Here is an 18,448-nt window from a genome sequence, read left to right as displayed (position 1 = left end):
TTTCCTCCTTTACCATGGCTGCTTGGATTGGTTTGTTGATGTGTTGTGATGCGAACCGATGTGGTGTACGGTTTGAATGAGAATGATCGTTACGGCAGCGGAGCGGGGATGTTTTAAGCTGACTGGCTGGCTCGAGAATTACGTATGTGTGAGACTGCGACCAATGTTTCGTTCATTTTTTTCTTGTTTCTTTCCAATCGTGCTTCATTCTATTTCGCTGCTGCTCTGGTTGCCCGTTTTGGTCGGTACGATTTGAGGAGCACAAAATGGACCAATCAAAAATGGGCACATAGTGCATTTTGACAATGCTTGATATTTCACAATTATTCAATTATTTATCTCAAGAAAAATGAAATGCTATTCGTTATGATAGATGCGTAGATATATTTCCTATCAATTGATGCAAAAACCTTTGCGATCTATTGAGAAATGCTCGAGTTATAAGCGTTCCAAGTCTTGCATTTTTTCCTACTTGTTCAGTGCCTAGATTTCCATTTCACCCCCTATATCTTCCGGTTAGACGTAGTCCTACGTCAAAAAAATAAAGGACCAGAATGTGGCATCGAAAATTTTAAGTGGGTATTGGAACGCTGTAACTCTGTCATAAAACGATGCATTTGTCAAAGCAATAACTGGGTCTTGTATAGAACATTTCAAAACTGCCCGTCGATTTGCTATGCGATTGTTATGTCATGAAATATGCATAATCCAAAAAGAAATGTTAATTGTTCATTCGATTTCCAGATGGAATAAGCATACTTCTGAAATGAAGCTGAGAACTCAAATTAACATTATTGTATAAATGTATTATATGTGATATCAACACATTTCACTGCAAGTTTTGAAAAAAATCTGAACTAAAATTGTATTTGAAAATAATTCTAAACGCACTTATTTTTATTCGATTGGCGTTTGCAATCATAATTAGTAAAGCTCAAGATCAATCTTTGAAGTTGTGTAGTTTATATTCAGATGCGGATTGTTCCTCACCTGGTCAACTTTACATTACGAGTTTCTGTGGTGGCAAACTAGATAGCCTGCATATCTTCGCTGATAATGGAAAAACAAAAAAAATCTTGTTTACTCAAAAGTATTTCAAAATTAAATGAAACATGTGCTTTGTCATGCTACTCATTTCTCTACCGTACAACAACAATGAGCCACAGCAAAGCTGCTACAGCAGGGTACAGCTAGTAAAATTTGAAATAAAATAAGTTTATATGAAATTCAGGCGCAATTCAGTTATTCCCTTAATTATTAAAAATGGAAAAATGTCCACGTGGACAAAGGGGGGTAGGGGTATGAAAATGTCCAATCTTGTCCACGGAGGGGGGGGGGAGTCTAAAATCGTGCTTTTTCTGTCCACGTGGTATGTGGAAGGCCCTTAATTGTACACATATTTGCCCGGCCCCTCATATATGGAAATGAAACGGTGTGCAAACACTTTCTAGCCTCGATGTGTCTGTCAAAATGATCCGTTTCCCAGGCGTACCTTACCACATCATTCTTCGGGCCTGTCCTTGCAACAGCAACAAAGTTCACGATGATGAAATTTTCGTAGTAAAACAAGTGTCGATAATATATACTTCGTTTTATATTAGTTTAGACCTATATGCAATGCTAACGGACAACACATAAATATCTCAAGATGGTATACATTGCGAGAGGTAAGAAATTTATCAGGATAATCTAAAATTATAAATTATGTCAATTGCACAAGTGTTTCCCGGAAAACATTCATGATTACAAGTTTTTTTTTTACTCTAGATGGAACCGTTCATCAGAAACCTCCATGGAACATTCGTCTCATGGGTCTGATTATCGGATTCTTCAACTTCATTGCAATGTTGTAAGCACACATAATTCAGAGGTAATCTCAAAGACCTTGACACATGCACTACTATTTCTCGTTTCAGTTTCAAAACGATGTTCGGTATGGACTCAAACGGCCCGTCGAGTAGTGGTGACACCTACAACTCCCGGCGAGGTGGTGGTCCAGGAGGAGGAGGAGGTGGAGGTCCTCCTGGGGGACCACGACGACGTCCGATAGGAAGAATGATGACTCTCAGTGATTGTACAATTCCGGGTGGTGGATGAGCGCGGTAAAGCATCCGCATTGTAGTCTCGCCGGTTGCAATAGGATGCCGTCATTCTTTCGAAGGATAACTTTTGTGAATCTAAAGGTGCAACAGCCTTTGTATGACGAATTAGTCCTAAACCTACGCTAAACCACGGGCGGGTTAATTCTGAAGAGGATTCTCAAAAGTTGCCAAAACAAATGTTCTACTCTTAAAAATATGTAACCTCTATTTGCTAAAAACTATTTCATTGATGTACACAAAAAAATACAGTTAAATAAATGTAACAAACCTTGATTATTATTCTCTTTTTATTCGTCATAAAATGGATTCGATTTAATCAACAGATTTTCCTCCGTGCTGCACAAACCATTGTAATAGGGATTTACACCGAATTCACATTTGATTCCAGCTGGTCCTTTCCGGTACACCGGTTGGCCGGTAATGCTGGTGATCGAGTAGTTACAGGCAAACAACACTACCTTGAAGGTATATCCCGGGACTTTGTGTGGGTAAATAACAATTCCACACCCTATCGAAGTTGTTCGATCGCTCATCATTTGGGTGAAGTGTCCAACAGTTACACTGAAAAATAAAAATCTTCAAAATATGCGCCTCTCAATTTCATTTTGCAATGGTCTACTTTTGTGGTTTTTCATAAACATCCATCAGCGTCTGATTCGCATCCCTGTATTCTTTGAACCACAAAGCGGTCAGTTTCTCCAATATATCGAAAATATCCGTCTCCACCGCATAATATCCCAAAGCCAAATTCTGTCCAGCTATGCGATACTGTTCGGTGTTGCGACACTCGTCATGTTCAAATTTGCAGCTTTTTGTGTTGATCTCAGCTAATTTTGCCAATTCATCGTTCCATACCTAAAATAACGTAACGTATGTTCAAGCTTTGGTATATTGGTCTCGCGAAAAACTCATACCACACTGGGCATCCGCAAAGCCGATTCAAATCCTTCCAGTGATCCGTTAGCCAACCGATTCCTAGCATCGTTATGCAGATGAATTATGAACGCTTGAATCTGCGGATCGATTTTGAACAACGTTCTACCGGCAGGACAATCTTCGGCGAATGATCCATCGTGTCCACAGGCTACGTGAGTCTTTCGAACCAGCTCTCCAAACTGATCATACTGCAGACACAAATCTTCCCGGCAATAGAAATCGTTTTCGCTTTGACTGCTTGTGGTGGAAAAGATTTGCTCTGTAGTGGTTTCTTCGGCCGTAATCCCCGCGCTCGTTTCTTCATAGTCCACATAGTAGTCAACACGATCATCAGTGGCACTGATGTGTTGAACAATGCTGGTAAACAGCAGGAAAAACAGTGATCGTGCACATCTCACACGACGCCGGGATGAGAGCGTGCTTGTTAAGCGCCCATAATTGGCCACATCTGAAACTATGTAATGAGTACAATGTTGTTCAATTATTTTCGCATAAAAAGCACAATCAGCAATGCGATCGTGTTTTTTTTTGCGAGGGAGCAAAAACATCTGATTGATTGTTTGTGAACTCATCCCCACTCATAAGGAAACAAGTTAGGATTTGATTCTGTATTAATAGAACCATGTTGAACGAACAAAATCATTAGAGTAGATAAAAAATAATGATCAATCGCTTCGCTTCTCCCATTTTCTCATCCCCAGATATTTGCTAAATACGGTACTAATTACTGAGTTTATGGTGTTTGATTGCTGTTGAATTCCGGTTGGCACTAATGATCAAGTGCTATATGAGCGGGATACGAACGGGACGTTCATGATTCTCACACAGTGATTCTTTGCTCGTTTTTCTCCATACTACAAACAGTGTGACAAATAGATTTTGAATTTGAAAGTTATTTGGGTTATTTTGTTTCTTCTTCTTTTTTGACTTTAAGATGTTTCAAATTTCTCAGTTCATCCGCATCTAGTGGGTCATTGTTTATGTTAGCTAAACTTGTTTCTGGCAAACAAGCATTAGTGTTCTGATAGTACAAATAAGCTAGTTGAGAGAAAAATGATCAAATAGTTTGCGTAAAACGAATTGAAATGAATTATTCCACCGCATGCGAAGTATTCACTATTCCATTGATGAGTTCACTATGAGTCGAACTTGCGTTTACAAGTTATGTAGAAGCTTCAGAAAAGGAACCATCAAATTTTGGTCGTTTTTCTTGACGATTTTTCTTTTGAGTGTGCATGTAGGATGATTCCCGTACTTTGCCCTTAAAGTTTGTTCTTCAGTTCTCAAAATGGCGTCCAAGCAACGGAGCAACGAAATTTTGAAAACTTTGATCGCACAACGCAAAAACTCAAACTTTTCTGCCCGCAAAGTTGTCAAACTTCTTTAATGTGGTCAAATTAACCATAACAAACGTAAAAAGAGTGATCGAGGAACGTTTAACGACTACCAGGCCTGTAGAAACTTCTGCTACCTTTCCTAAAAAAATACGATAAACCAGTTCTGTTTAGTCCGGATTTGAAATCCTGCTATTTTGGAAAGAAGTCAAGAAGTGATAGTGGTGTCCAAAGATCAAAACCTTCCCAACACGCCAGAGCTCCGCTCCCTAGAGAGATATTGAACCATGGTCAAGCGGAACTTGTAGAAGACGCAAACAATTCAAAGTAAATTGGCGTTGTGCAGCGAACAAATTCGACGAGTCCGCTGTACAAAACCCTAATGGCGGATGTTAAGCGTAAAGCACGGCTGTTCGATTTTGACAAAGCAGAAGCTCAAAAGAGTATTTTTTCTTTATATAATATTGATTGAACTGCTAAAAGAAAAATGAGGTAATTCTCTGAAATCAGATAAAACTAAACATGCCAGCATGTTTTTTTTTCGATCAACTTTTGGTCGTTTCAAAGGGCGGAAACAAAATCAGGTCCACAAACACTAGGTTTAGCTTCCAGTTCAATGAAACGTTGGACCAACAAATTTTTGCCGCATATTTTGGTCTCAGATAACGGTGAACTCAAACCATGACCTTTTAAGTGCAAAAAACAACGAAAAAAAACTATAAACATTTTGTAAACGTCTGGACAAAGCGTACAAGCGATACTTTGTGTACCTTCTGCTTCTTCTTCAATGGCACTAACGTTCCTAGAGGAACTTCGCCGTCTCAACGTAGTATTACTTGCGTCATTTTTATTAGTACTTAGTTGAGATTTCTATGCCAAATAACACGCCTTGAATGCATTCTGAGTGGCAAGCTCTAGAATACGCGTGATCACAGTGCAAGTCGGAGGAAATTTCTTTGACGAAAAAATCCCCCGACCAGAACGGGAATCGAACCCGAACACCCGGCATGTTAGTTATGACGCTAACCACTCGGCCAAGGGAGCACTTTGTGTACCTGCAGGCATAAAATAGACCCCATTCGTGGGGTCCTTAGCTTCCTGTCGAGTAACTCTTATCCCTATCTCCCCGCGGGGCTGACTCGGGTACGAGTAAGCATAGTGAAGATCGGGCAGCCAACCCCCTGTGGAATCTTGGTTGTTTGCGCCTTTAAATCATGAATACAATCGCTTCCCACAACCTGACATTGAAATCGTTATCGGTGATTCGAACTCTCAGGTCGGACAAGAGGAATAGTCCAGTAGACCAGTAACTGGTATGATCAGCGCTCACCCGCGTATCAATAAAAATGGCCTAAGACTTATTCACTCCGCTCCCTCCAAGAACATGGTCGTACGTAACACTTTCTTTCAGCACGGTCTCTAATATCGTTACACCTGAACATCACCTCAGCAAACGGAGCCACAAGTCGACCACGTTTTGATCGATGGTCGGCGCGTCTCAGACATTACTTACTGTACTTTTGTGACAGCGACATATAATGTTGCGAAAGTAATTGAGGTCTCTCCCGCTATTCAGATTCAGGTCTGCAGGTTGTATTCCCGCAACTTATCTAGAATCGCAGAGTAAACATTTGACCCGTCTCGAAAACCAGATTGGTATTCACCAACAAAGGGTTCCGCTAATGTTTTGAATCTGAAGAACAGGATACTGGAGAGCACTGTGTATGCAAACCGCCTGGATGATCGCTCGGATTAGCTACGGTATTTGCCGCTCCTGCTGCTGTTGCTATAAGCAGACCGATGCGACGCCCAATCCGACGATATGTTGTATAAAAGTTAATTCAGACCAAATTAGAGCTTTTGTTCAAACGTTTATATTTAGCTGGATAATACGCCAGTGAAATGTTTTTAGCGTGCCTTATTTGTTCCACAATTCATGAAAGAGCTGAACAGACACAATTTGAGCTTGAAATATATCTTTTATTCGACTATTTGGTCGGGGTTCTACCAAAACGAACCAAGCGCCAAAAATATTATTATGAGATATTTCAATTTGAAGTTGAGGTCCCACTAGTTGACTGTGTCTGATCAAATCTATCTATTTTATCGCTCACGTGTTACTAACAGGATGTCAAACATAATACTCCCTTTCATGCTGTGAGCAAACATCAATCAATTTCTGATTCAGAACCTTTATGAAAATGAAAAAACTAAATTTTGTTACTGCTAGACACGCAAAACTTCGTTCTCTTTGCAGCCAGAGCGAACCAAGAACATGCTAACTATTAACATAATATCATTACACAACACATTAGTATTTTGTAACGGCTTTGGACTAATTTCATAAGGGTATATATATTGACTCAGTTTTGCTGTTTTTGACAAAATTTGACAAAAGAACATCAGAAACTTCTTTTCTAGTTTTATCTAGTAACTGTAAAAGACTCTAACAAGCGTCTGTCAAGGTACTAAAAAATTAATTCTATTTATAGAAAGTATTTTATGGGAAGTAGAAGAAAACAATGCAGTCAGACAACGATCTTCTTCGATATCGCAGTCTAAGTAGATGCACGAATCGATTAGCAGATCGAACCAGATACCTGATTTTTTCTGATATTGTTTCACAGTTTTTGAATAGTAAGAGTGATCCGAATCATCATAATCATCTTCATAACTTTCTCAGAGTTCTTCAAAATCCCTGAACCACTCAAAGACCCGCGTACGGGATGAATCTTTGTTAAAAAAATCTCTAACTAGCTGACCCGGCAAACTTCGTCCCGCCCAAAATTATTTTTTTGATATGAATTCTATAGAACATTCCCGTTTTCTTACTAAGCGAACATTCGTGGATTCAATCGCAGAACTTGCCATTGATTGATCTTCTAATTGCTCCTTTACAGTTTCCTTTTATTATAATTTTTCTATTATTCCTACCAAATCTCGTCATTATAAAATAAATTAATTTTAAGACACAATTTTCGCTCAACATTCTTAATTCACTTGCGAATAACATGTTTCTCCGTTACATGCAATACATGATTGATGCAGAAAACGATGTTAAAGAACATATGGGAATTATTTTTTTTACCGAAATTTCTCTCAAAGCTTTCATGGATTTTAAAATTTAACCATAACAGAACATTGATCTACGGTCAGATCCAAACACAACAAAATAAAGACAGCTCAAATCGGACGATTCCTTGAAAAACTCGGGTTTTTCACGGGCATTTCAGTGCGAAAAGAGCATACTTCGTCTAAATTGTCTACTTCCGGAATAATTCCCATCATTCCATCGAATGCACAATGTGGCGAATGACATGATTTCTAAAAGCAACGAGTTTCGACATGCAACTGAAAGCACAACACACCAACACGCAACCGGAAAGGCAAACTGTTTCATCGCAGGCCAGGAAAACAAAAGAAAATCGAACGGTGAATGGGAATTCAATTTTCAGAACTTTCCGACTTTCCTTCAGAGTTTTCTGAAAATTTTCCGATTTTTCTCTCCAGTAAATTGATCTACAGGAAGAGACAAATACAACAAAATAAAGGCGGCTCAAATCGGATCATTCCTTCCTCGGGTTGTACGCTTACCAACATATTTGGCCTTCTTTTGACGTAGAACTACGTCTTTCATTTCTATACCGGGGTGTAAAATCAAAGTTCGAAAACGAAAGCGTTACGCCGGAGACCGAGATTTTGAGCGTCAATAGCTTTTAAACAACTGACTGAAATGGTATGATAAACACTTCATTCGAAAGATAAAATGTCTACGCGTTATATACTTGTTACTTTTTCATCCAAAAACTTGTTTCAATTGCCTTAAAATTGCTTTCAAAACAGGCTATTGAAATCACCAATCGGTATATAAGCGAGCGCCGCTCGGAAATCCACTCAGTTATAATTGAACAGCGATTGGAGCATGTTGTCGCTGACTTCGTTCATCATGAAAGCGCTGATGCGCTGACCTGACCTGATCTGACCATCCAGCGTCGAGAAGATTCCGGAAAGATGTCATCGTTGCTGAAAAATAATCTGCCAGTTTCCCTGGGAATTGAAAAAAAACATTCTAGCGAAAGAGTTTATTTTAATATTTTCTAACCATATAACACTGCCAACAAATACATTTGCTTTTGTGATTTTTCAATCAAGTGCAATGAACAGGTGGTTATAGAGTTGGCATTAGCCACTGGTGGGCTTCGAGTATCGAGGAGAATCTGGAAAGACGTTATCGTTGCTGAAAAATATCTGCCAGTTCCCCTGGGAATCGAAAAAAAAACATTCAAGCGAAAGAGTTTATTTTAATATTTTCTATCCATATAACACTGCGACCAAATACATTTGGTTTTGTGATTTTTCAATCAAGTCCGATCAACGTAAGACCACGTCTTTCGGGATGTTTACCCAACAATTTCTCAAAAGAGAAATGGGTGTTCTGAGAAAGGATGAGCGAACGCAAAAATTATGTAGACTGATTTGATGCAACAGATATTTTGTCTATTGGAAATTGAATACAAATCATATCACAATACAAGCAATGTATTATGCATTATACAACTCTCGTGTGATTGCTTTTTTTTTGCTGATTATTGTGCCTTCAACGTAACGCTCTCGTTTTCGAAGTCCCCCAAATATTCATTTATTCATTCATTCAGAATTGATTCAGATGCAACTAAAAACAAATGATCACTGAATCAACGATAGTCCTACGTCACCCTTGCGGTTATACCACAGATATAACCCACTTCCTGTTTTTTTTATTTATATAGATTACCATTAAACAATTCTGGAAGTCTTGGGCGGTAATTATATTCAATCATTTCAAATGTTTCCTCGAGAGCGTGGTTCAAAGGTTTGGACGTAAGTCGTGACTTCATTCGTGTAATGAGTAGACTTATGTCCAATCACTACTCGCTAGATGTGCATCTCCACAGAATAAATCTTGTTCAAAGCAATGTCTGTCGGTGTGGAAACGGTCACGATGACATCGATCACGCAATTTGGCAATGTACGGATAATTACGCAGCCAGAGAATACCTTTTAAATGCCCTTGAGGCCCAAGGAAGACAACCCTATGTTTCAGTTAGAGACGTGTTGGGAACTCGCGACATCTGCTGTATGCAGTTGGTCTATATGTTTATGAAACGGTCTAGTATAAGAATTTAATACATTTGTGTTTTTCTTTTTCGTTATTAGTTTGTTTGTCTTGTCCCCTCATCTCAATATAATTAATATTAATTATATTGAGATATAATATTTGTAGGGAAATGCTTAATATTTGTAGGGAAATGTATCTTATTATATTCGCCATTCAATAGTCTATCGATTTTTGCAGCAGGAGGACAGGTCCAAATAGAATCATGCAGGGATCCACAGAAACTATTAATCAGGCCCACCCCAGCACTACCCTCCCTTCCATATTTTTGTCGCAAATTTTGTTCTCAGAGAATAAAGAACCGCGTTAAAAAACTACACAACTATAAACATGTAACAGAAGCTTGTTCGCCATCATATGAATAAAGTACAATTCAAACAATTGTTATTCTTTTGCGCAACTTCCTCTGTACGGTTTTTCGAAGTAACAGAGTTTTTGCGCGGTTTCTCGAAATGTGTGCATTTTATTTGAAATAACGAAAATTATTTTTGCAAAACGAGAATCTGGGCTATCATAAACCTAACAATGATAAAAAAAGTATAATAAGCCGACATGATTGAGCATAACAAGTGATAAATAACACAGAAATAACTCGAAGTGCGCCGCTTACATACCCATGATTAACTACACAAAAAAACAAATTCACACTAAACGTATTTCATAAGCCTTTACAGCTCAATACCACACCAAAACTGATCTCTATTCTCGTGAAACGCAATTGTACGACCACCAATTCTCGAATAACACAATCGGCCGATCCAAACCGTCGCTTTTATATCGTTGCGCATCCTCGAGTGATAAGGGATAGATCTGAGAACGAGCTACGCTGCGAAACCCGCCGACTTGAATCCCTCTGTTCCCTGTGAGTCCCATTAACATAGCGCACTCGTGTGGCTCACCGTAAGAAAAAAAAGCACAGTTCAACGATTGATTGGTGAATGGACTCAACGAGACGTGAGGGAAAACATGAATAGCTTATTCTTATTCTCTCGTTTCTTCTAGGTCATACAAAATTATATCCCGTATTAGATAAAAAAAACGAATTCTAACATCAATTGCCCTAGCTTACAACCTTGAACTTTTATATCAATGGTTAGGGAGCCTCTACTCGAAGCCGATGACCTTGACCGTTAGAAGTGCGTTATCTAGGGAGCCACAGATACGATCTGCCCTTTTTATCTTTATCGCATCAAATCTGAAACACCATAACACGATGCATTCAGTCGAAGACACATACAGCGTAAAACAAATTGTTGTTTTTCTTATCAGCCCAATTAATCAGCTCATTAACAGATCTGTCGATCCCGCTTATGCCCAAGCGAATAGCCCGCAGGCAACTTGTAATGATAACACATTGCAAGATTCAACTCTCACCTTTCGAAGATGGTACGGGTCTAACACACCTTTTTTCGTACCCCAGCAGCAGCAGCATTAGAAGCACGATCAATAAAACAACCATTCGCTATACAAAACACCACTTTATTCCGTATCATTAGTCAATTAGTCATAGCTGAGCGTGAGCAAATCAGCCAATTTGCCGGCAAGAATATTGTCTAAATGGGATCCATCCCAGTAACAGCGCCCACAACCATTGCATATATAAAACACATCCACATTGGCAATCACCGTGTCACTAGCATAGCCAGCGTCAATCTTCGCGCCACTGTCCGTTTGCCCACTGTTCCTATGTGACTCCTGAAGTGACTCCAAAATCCAGCTGCGATCCAGCTTTATCCTGTGCTCGTTTTCCAGCGATTCTTTACGGTGACTTTCCCGAACGGATTGTGGCAATTCTGTCCGGTGCTGCAGATAATAAACATCTTCCGGGCTGGCAGACAAAAACTTGCCACAATTGCAAAGTTGGCATCGGCTGAAAATATCCTTCTGTTGGATGACTACCTTGTAATACTTGAGCACCTCCAGCAACTGGTCTTCCACGCGATCATTGCCAACTTTGTAGCAGTGACCAGGTGGAACATACTCCGAAAACTGAAACGAAATTGTCATGAACCGAAATTCGAAAACCCCTCGAAACTAATTCATTACAACCTTGGTAAAATTCGCCCCACGTGTCAGGATGAAACGCTTGTCCTGCAGGGCCACGAAAACGCACCGATCGTGACATTCTGCGCTTTTTACGGCGATCGTGTCGATACCAAATCGCCGCAGCATTTTCGCCAGACCCTCCAACATATTGTCGCAAACGAAACGCACCTCGGAAACCCTATAAAAAAATGTCCAACAAAAATATGCTCAGTTTGGCTAACTCGGTCATTCACAATCTGAGAGCATTTCAGAGACTACCACCACCACCAGCGAAATCCAAATGAGAAGCGATTGATGAGATGAAAACAACTTTAATCGAATACAAAATGTTCAGTTCACAAAAAATAATTCAATAATAAACTCTTTCTCTCTCCCCCTCGTTTTTGTACGTATTGGGATTATTCTTTTGCGAATAAGTTTGTATCTGCCTTCCACCAACTTACAGTACAGGCTCCCGATTGGGCCCCGGATGCTGCTTGAACGAACCAATCACCGTCACCGATTTGTTCCGATTCGGATGATGCTGCTTGTAACCCCTAGCCGAAGAGTGTTCCCCATCGTTGTACGTCTGGTGTCTGTTGTGTTTATTGCGAGTTCCCCTCCGGGAGGATTCTCCTCCGGACGCTCCCGATCTCACAGGTCGCTTTTTACCGGCCTCTGTTAATTTATTATCACTCAGCAGCGCGTTGAGCACCTCGTTTGGATCAATTTGAAGCTTCATCAGTTGTTGCTCTATAACATCGTAAATTTCTAACAAACAAAATGCATCCAGTGCTGCGTACTGAAGCTGCTCTTTCCGCAACGGACGCTGGGCCCAATTTGAGAACTGATTGGACTTGTCCAGCTTCTTACCCAAACATAGTTTGGTCAGATTCGCCAAATTATGACTAATGACTTCCTCTGGAGTGAAACAAAATACAATTAGAATTTTTTTATATTTTATTTTTGTATTTTTTTTTTATTTGGCTCAAATTTTGTAGACAAATTGTTTATGACCAAAAAGGACAATTTGCATCATCGATTTGCCCTTTCGATGCTAGCCTTACTGGGCCTAAGCAAAGATTGCTTGAAAATTTCCAAAAAAATAAATAACTCAGAAACAGTTATTCCAATTGATTTGGTGTCTTCCGCAATGTTTAAGTTTGTTATTGGGACTATGTGAATGTCCACGATTTCAATTTAGTCTCATCTATGCTCTAGATTAAAGGAAGGGGTGTGATAACTACTAACTTGTACTTTTTATTTTTTAGCTTTTAGTATATTCTCTGTATTATTATTATGTACCATCACAATGAAAGCGTTTAACTTAAAAAAAAATTTTTTTATTATTTGTATAGACAGAAGAAAATATAGGAGTGCGTTTCATCAACTGGAAAATCTATTTCCAGTTTCGAACAAAGATCGATTTCGTTAGCATAAACATCAAATGGACTAACAACGCTTGTCACTATGTAATTGTAGAACATATGGGAATTGAATTTTCCGAATTTTCCCATTTTGCTTCAGAGTTTTCCGAATATTTTCAATTACCATATTTGGTTGGGCTATGTTTGGTTGAAATATGTGTAATATTTTAATGGGACACCCACTCCATCACAGAGGAAGAAGGGGCGTCATACCATTATAGAAAAATTTCTCGTACCCAAAAACCTCCACATGCCATTTTTTCCATTTGCTTGATTAGTTGTTGAGTTATGCAGAAATTTATGCTTCATTTGTGTGGCAGATCCACCGCCTTAAAGAGGGGGAGGGATGTCTATTCACCACAGAAACATTTCGTGCCCCCTAAAACCGTAACATGCCAAATTTGGCTTCATTTGCTTGATTACTTTTCGAGGTATGCAGAAATTTGTGTTTCATTTGTATGGCAGCACCCCCTTAGAGATGAGTGAGGAGTGTCTAACCACCATAGAAACATTTATTGTCCTCTAAAACTTCCATATATCAAACTAGCTGACCCGGCAAACTTCGTCCCGCCCAAAATTTATTTTTCGTTATCACATTCACGTTTTTGTACTAAGCGCTCGTTCATAGGTCCAATCGCAGGACTGTTCATTAATTGATTTTCAAATCTACCCTTTAAAATTACTTTTTACTATAAAATTCCTAGTACTTCTACCAAAACTCGTCATTATAATATCAGATTATTTTCAGAACCAATTCTCGTTTAAGATTTTTCAACCACTTTCAAATAACATGTTTATCCGTTACATGGAATAAATGTTTGATTCAGAAGATATGATAGAATAAAGACAGCCCTAAATCGGACAATTGCTTTCTCGAGTTTTGCTCTTATCAACACATTCGGTGATCCATTTTTATTCATATAGATAGAAGTAGATATATGAGTGCGTTTTATCACATTAAAAAAAATCATTTGCCATGTTTGGTTGAAATATATGTATTATTTTTACGGTACCCTCTCTCCATTTCAAAGGAGGGGGGGAGGTGTCATACCATGGTAATGAAAACGACATCGAAGCATTCCAAAACGAAATACATGTATTGCATACTTGGTGTAATAAAAATCTACTAAAACTGAATGTAAAAAAATGCAACTCCATTACATTTAGCAGAAAAAATCATGTACGAAATATTGTAATACGTCTTGGAAATCAAAATGTAGAGAAATGTGAAATAGTTAGAGATCTATGCGTCGTCCTGGACTGTAAACTCACATTCATAGAACACGACAAATCTGTAATCAATAAGGCAAATAGTGTGTACACATAACCAGGACCCATATACAATCAAGCTTTTGTATATCACATACGTAAGGCCCATTCTGGAATACTGTAACATCGTTTGGAACCCGTATATGGTCGTACATGAAGAACGCATTGAGTCAGTCCAGAAACAGTTTCTCCTATTTGCACTCCGTAAGTTGAACTGGACATCATTTCCACTTCCTTCATATGAAGCACGCTGCATGCTCATAAACATCCAAGCACTAAAGGAACGCCGTAAATTTGCAATGCTTTATTTTGTTAATGATTTAATTTCGCAACGAGTACAATCAGCTGAATTACTAGAAAAATTAAATTTCTATGTACCTGGGCGTCAACTGAGAACACGCAATTTGTTTCTAACCAAAACATCCAGAACAAATTATGCAAACAACGCTCTTATCAATCGCATGATGCGTATATATATTCAGCACTGCGAATTAATTGACACAACAAAGAATAAAAAACAGCTAAAAAGAAACATGTACCGTAGGAATAATATTTAACTTAAGAAAACATTGTAACATTAATATATAAGTATGTAGTCTACATTTGTTTGACGAAAATGAATGAATAAATAAAACCTTCATATGCCAAATTTGGTTCCATTTGCTCGATTAGTCCTCCAGTTATGCAGAAATTTGTGTTTCATTTCTATGGCAGCAGGAAATTTATGCTTTATTTGTATGACAGACCCCACCCCCCTTAAAGATGGGGAGGGGTCTCGAACTAACATAAAAACATTCCCCGACCCCAAAAACCCCTATATACAAATTTTCACGTCGATCGGTTCAGTAATTTCCGAGTCCGAGTGATCAAAAAATAGACAAAAATCTTTTATACAGCCATTCCATGCAAAACCGATATAGTGGTTCTCAGATTTCCGTGAAAACTGGTTATTTTGTTCTTTATCGCAAAACATTAGACCCTTATTTTTCTATTCTTTCAGTAGGGTGACCATATACGGAATACGAGGCAAAACATATGATTTAGGATACCAATCTTCATATCGATTTTTCATACGGGACTCCCTGCGAAATGTTGATTTGCCCGATAAAATACCCCTATGCAAAATATTAGCTCATTCGGACTTTATTTAATAGTGTCACAGACGTTGAAATTTATGTTTTCTAAAAATCGAAAAATCGCCCAAAGGAGTAAAGAGATTCGGGGTATTTAAAAAAAAGTTTTATGCCAAAGTTTTAAAATCGCAAAATTGCACGAGTAAACGGACAAATCTATATCTTTTCCTATATTTCAATACCAGGAAACAGCTTAATGAACAATATTCAAGGCACACAACAATAACAATCATTTGATCCTGTTTCTGTGTTTTTCAAACAGTAATGATAGCGAAAATTTGTAGGTACTATGAAGGAATAAGAAATCTGTAATACAATTATTCATGTATTCCATGGATAAAAACATGAAATAGAATAAACTTCATTAGTTGTGCCCTGCCCAACATATCAAAAAATGAAAGAATCAAATTATTTTTGAGAAAATTGAGTTTTAAATGTAATTTTCGAAATGAAAAAAAAAATAAAAAAAAATTTAAACACAAATACTTGCTCAATATAGCCCCAATAATGATCTAAAGCAGTGCGGAAGACACCAAATCAATCGGACCAACCGTGTTGGAGTTATTTTTTTGAAAATTTTCAAGTAATTTTTGTTTAGGACATTCTTAAAAGTAAGGCTAGAGTCAAAATGGCAAACCAATGATATAAATTGTTTTTTTTTTTGTCATAAAGAATGCGTCTGCAAAATTTGGGCCAAATAAAAATCGACCTTCGAATTCAAATGAAATCGCTCCAAGGGGAAAAAAAACACTCACCCTGGAAGGGGAATCGGAAGCTCGTGATATTTCCTATATATCGCCACACATCCTGTAGATCTAATATTGCTGAACTCGATTGTGGACTGTAGTTAACGTTAAATGCCGGTAGCGCTTTCTGAAACATCGAAACATCGGTGGCAGGTGCGAACGCTATTTTAAGAATATCGTCTTTGTTGAACACATTTCTCGCCAGCGAGGCCCAGTCCGATCCGTCCAGCTGGTTCATCATCACATCAATCAAATAAATGTTTTCACGAGTGGCCAACTGAATCAGCGAAACTTCCTTCGCGCCACCAAATGTTGGTTTCCACTCGGAATCAAAGGCCACCATCGATTGACTGGCTAGATCCGAAATCATTGCATAAAATTTCTCCCTCGAATCGACCAAATGCACGTTGGACGCATCCAAACTTAACGTGTGGATTGCTTCGGAGATAGAATCTTCCCACTGCTCGTCTTCCGTCGGTCGGTGATCCTTCGTGACGCCGCCATCGCTTGAAAATAAATCGCATCGATTAGTCAAACAAAGGAAAAAAATACTACCATTCATACTTCTCAGCGATGAAATCCTGTACCAGCATGGGAAGGTCGTCCAGCTTCAACCGGTAGTATTTAGCCCATTTCGCAGCTTCGGCTTGATCGTTAAAACTCGAACAGAAACAGACCAACTCAAGCTGAAGATCTTGATCGGACTCAGATAAAGTATCCCGCACCATCTCATCCCAGGAGTCTCTATCTGCAAGATGAAGGTTATTTGAACATATTTTATAGCCATAGAGCTGAATCCCAAAAATCTTACTCAAGCTCTTCTCGTAATAACGTTTATGAACCAAGAACTGGAGTGCGCCAAAATTCTTCATTTTATTCACATTCGGTGTGAACTCTTTTTGGATTTTATAATTCTTCGCCAATCGCTGCACCAACTTGCTTAGAGGCTTATGATGCAACTTGTTGTAGTATACATCGGTAACATTATATTTGCTAGGAAAAACGTAATAAAACTCAAAAAATGCAACAACAAAAAATGATCCTACTTACTGGATATACTTCGAGCAGTGGTTCTCCACAGATTCCTTCTTATCGAAAAATGAATCAAGTAGCTGAACGACCGGCCTCTGGAGGCGTTCCGCCTTATTCAAAAAATCCTCAGCAATCGAGATTTTATCCTGCATGAACAAGGGAATCACAAAGGCGTGTTCGTCGAACTCGTCGAAAAGTTTCAGATCGATCGCAATCTGACCCGCCTCTTTGTACTGCTTTCGCTCGATCATATCTCGAACTTTAGGAATAAATAACTCCCGGCAGCTCAGTAATTCGAATGTATCCACCACCAGACTAAACAGCGTACAATGACCCTGTTTAGCCACAAAATTAAAACCTATCATCCGGAGATTATCGTTTATCAGGGAACTCGTGTCAGGGTTATGCTTCTTTTTGAAATTACTCAGCTCCTCAATCACTGTAATGGTAAAAAGAAAACAATCCTGTTATTCACGATTCGACAGGTTGATGCATTCCTATCTGCTCACCCGTATACGCAAGAGAATTACTCTTCGGCGAGCTGTGGTCAGCACAGTTTGCGAACAGTTTCAGACCCCACTCGAAGGGATTCTGCGCGTTCAGATAGAACATCTGCAGCCGTTGCGATATAAGCGGTCCCTTCTTGAACGTTTTGAAACTCTCTTTGAATCCCTCGAACCACGTCGCAATGCTGTCGTCCAGCTCGATATCAAAGTCCCGTTCGTTCAGTCCAGCGCGCCATCCAATGTGGGGAACAATTTTGATTCGCTCGTCCTCGAAGGGACGAGACCCAGCTGCGGTACTGCTGTAAAATCCTCCAAACTCGTCATCCGTGTCATCCTGCCATATGTATGAATCAACACCGCGAGATTTCAATGATGCATGTAATGATGCCACACGATCTACTTACACTTTCATAACTTGCTGGCAAGATTTCTTGCCGATGCGTGTTGCTCATGGTGTATTTTAACCAGTATAGTCCTCAATATGAAACTAATGACGAATGATTATAATCTAGGGAAGGAAAATAGTTAAATTGGGGAAAATACAATTTTCGTAAAGAACCGTGTCAGCAGACAAGACAGGTTTTGATGTTATCAGCTTGTTTTTGACAGTCGCTCATAAACAAATTCCAACGAGGGAATGACCAGAGAAAGACGGTGCGAAAAAATATAAATTTTTAACAACTAAATGGATAAGTAATAAATATCTAAATTGACCGTCTTCGTAGCGATCGTGATTCCAAACTTCAGCGCTCTCCATTGATAATCTGTGATATGTTATGACAG

General features: G+C 38.9%; 3 protein-coding genes across 4 annotated transcripts; 1 reads left to right on the top strand and 2 right to left on the bottom strand.

Moving 5' to 3' along the window:
- The first annotated feature begins 1,495 nt into the window (after positions 1–1,495).
- On the top strand, positions 1,496–2,375 carry LOC129771278 (glycine-rich selenoprotein-like). Its single transcript, XM_055774766.1, has 3 exons — positions 1,496–1,667; positions 1,768–1,849; positions 1,917–2,375. Exons 1-3 carry the CDS (start codon positions 1,649–1,651, stop codon positions 2,095–2,097), a joined length of 282 nt encoding a protein of 93 aa, XP_055630741.1. The 5' UTR covers positions 1,496–1,648; the 3' UTR covers positions 2,098–2,375.
- On the bottom strand, positions 1,883–10,263 carry LOC129771265 (antigen 5 like allergen Cul n 1-like). Of its 2 annotated transcripts, none has more exons than XM_055774751.1 (4): positions 10,142–10,263; positions 3,017–3,492; positions 2,722–2,957; positions 1,883–2,663 (listed from the first exon to the last, which is right to left on the bottom strand). In XM_055774751.1, exons 1-4 carry the CDS (start codon positions 10,143–10,145, stop codon positions 2,390–2,392), a joined length of 990 nt encoding a protein of 329 aa, XP_055630726.1. In that variant the 5' UTR covers positions 10,146–10,263; the 3' UTR covers positions 1,883–2,389. The 2 variants fall into 2 exon arrangements, with proteins under 2 accessions (XP_055630726.1, XP_055630734.1); XM_055774759.1 differs by having other exon boundaries at positions 3,017–3,486; positions 10,142–10,262.
- A 731-nt stretch (positions 10,264–10,994) lies between these two features.
- Positions 10,995–18,255, bottom strand: LOC129762576 (exonuclease mut-7 homolog). The gene is made up of 9 exons (XM_055761000.1): positions 18,070–18,255; positions 17,669–17,999; positions 17,178–17,598; positions 16,939–17,120; positions 16,692–16,875; positions 16,137–16,633; positions 12,017–12,473; positions 11,577–11,751; positions 10,995–11,516 (listed from the first exon to the last, which is right to left on the bottom strand). Exons 1-9 carry the CDS (start codon positions 18,115–18,117, stop codon positions 11,028–11,030), a joined length of 2,784 nt encoding a protein of 927 aa, XP_055616975.1. The 5' UTR covers positions 18,118–18,255; the 3' UTR covers positions 10,995–11,027.
- Positions 18,256–18,448: the final 193 nt, after the last annotated feature.

This window comes from Toxorhynchites rutilus, chromosome 1, assembly GCF_029784135.1.
Source record: "Toxorhynchites rutilus septentrionalis strain SRP chromosome 1, ASM2978413v1, whole genome shotgun sequence".
Lineage (NCBI taxonomy): Eukaryota > Metazoa > Arthropoda > Insecta > Diptera > Culicidae > Toxorhynchites > Toxorhynchites rutilus.
This window is presented reverse-complemented; position numbering and strand designations above follow the sequence as displayed.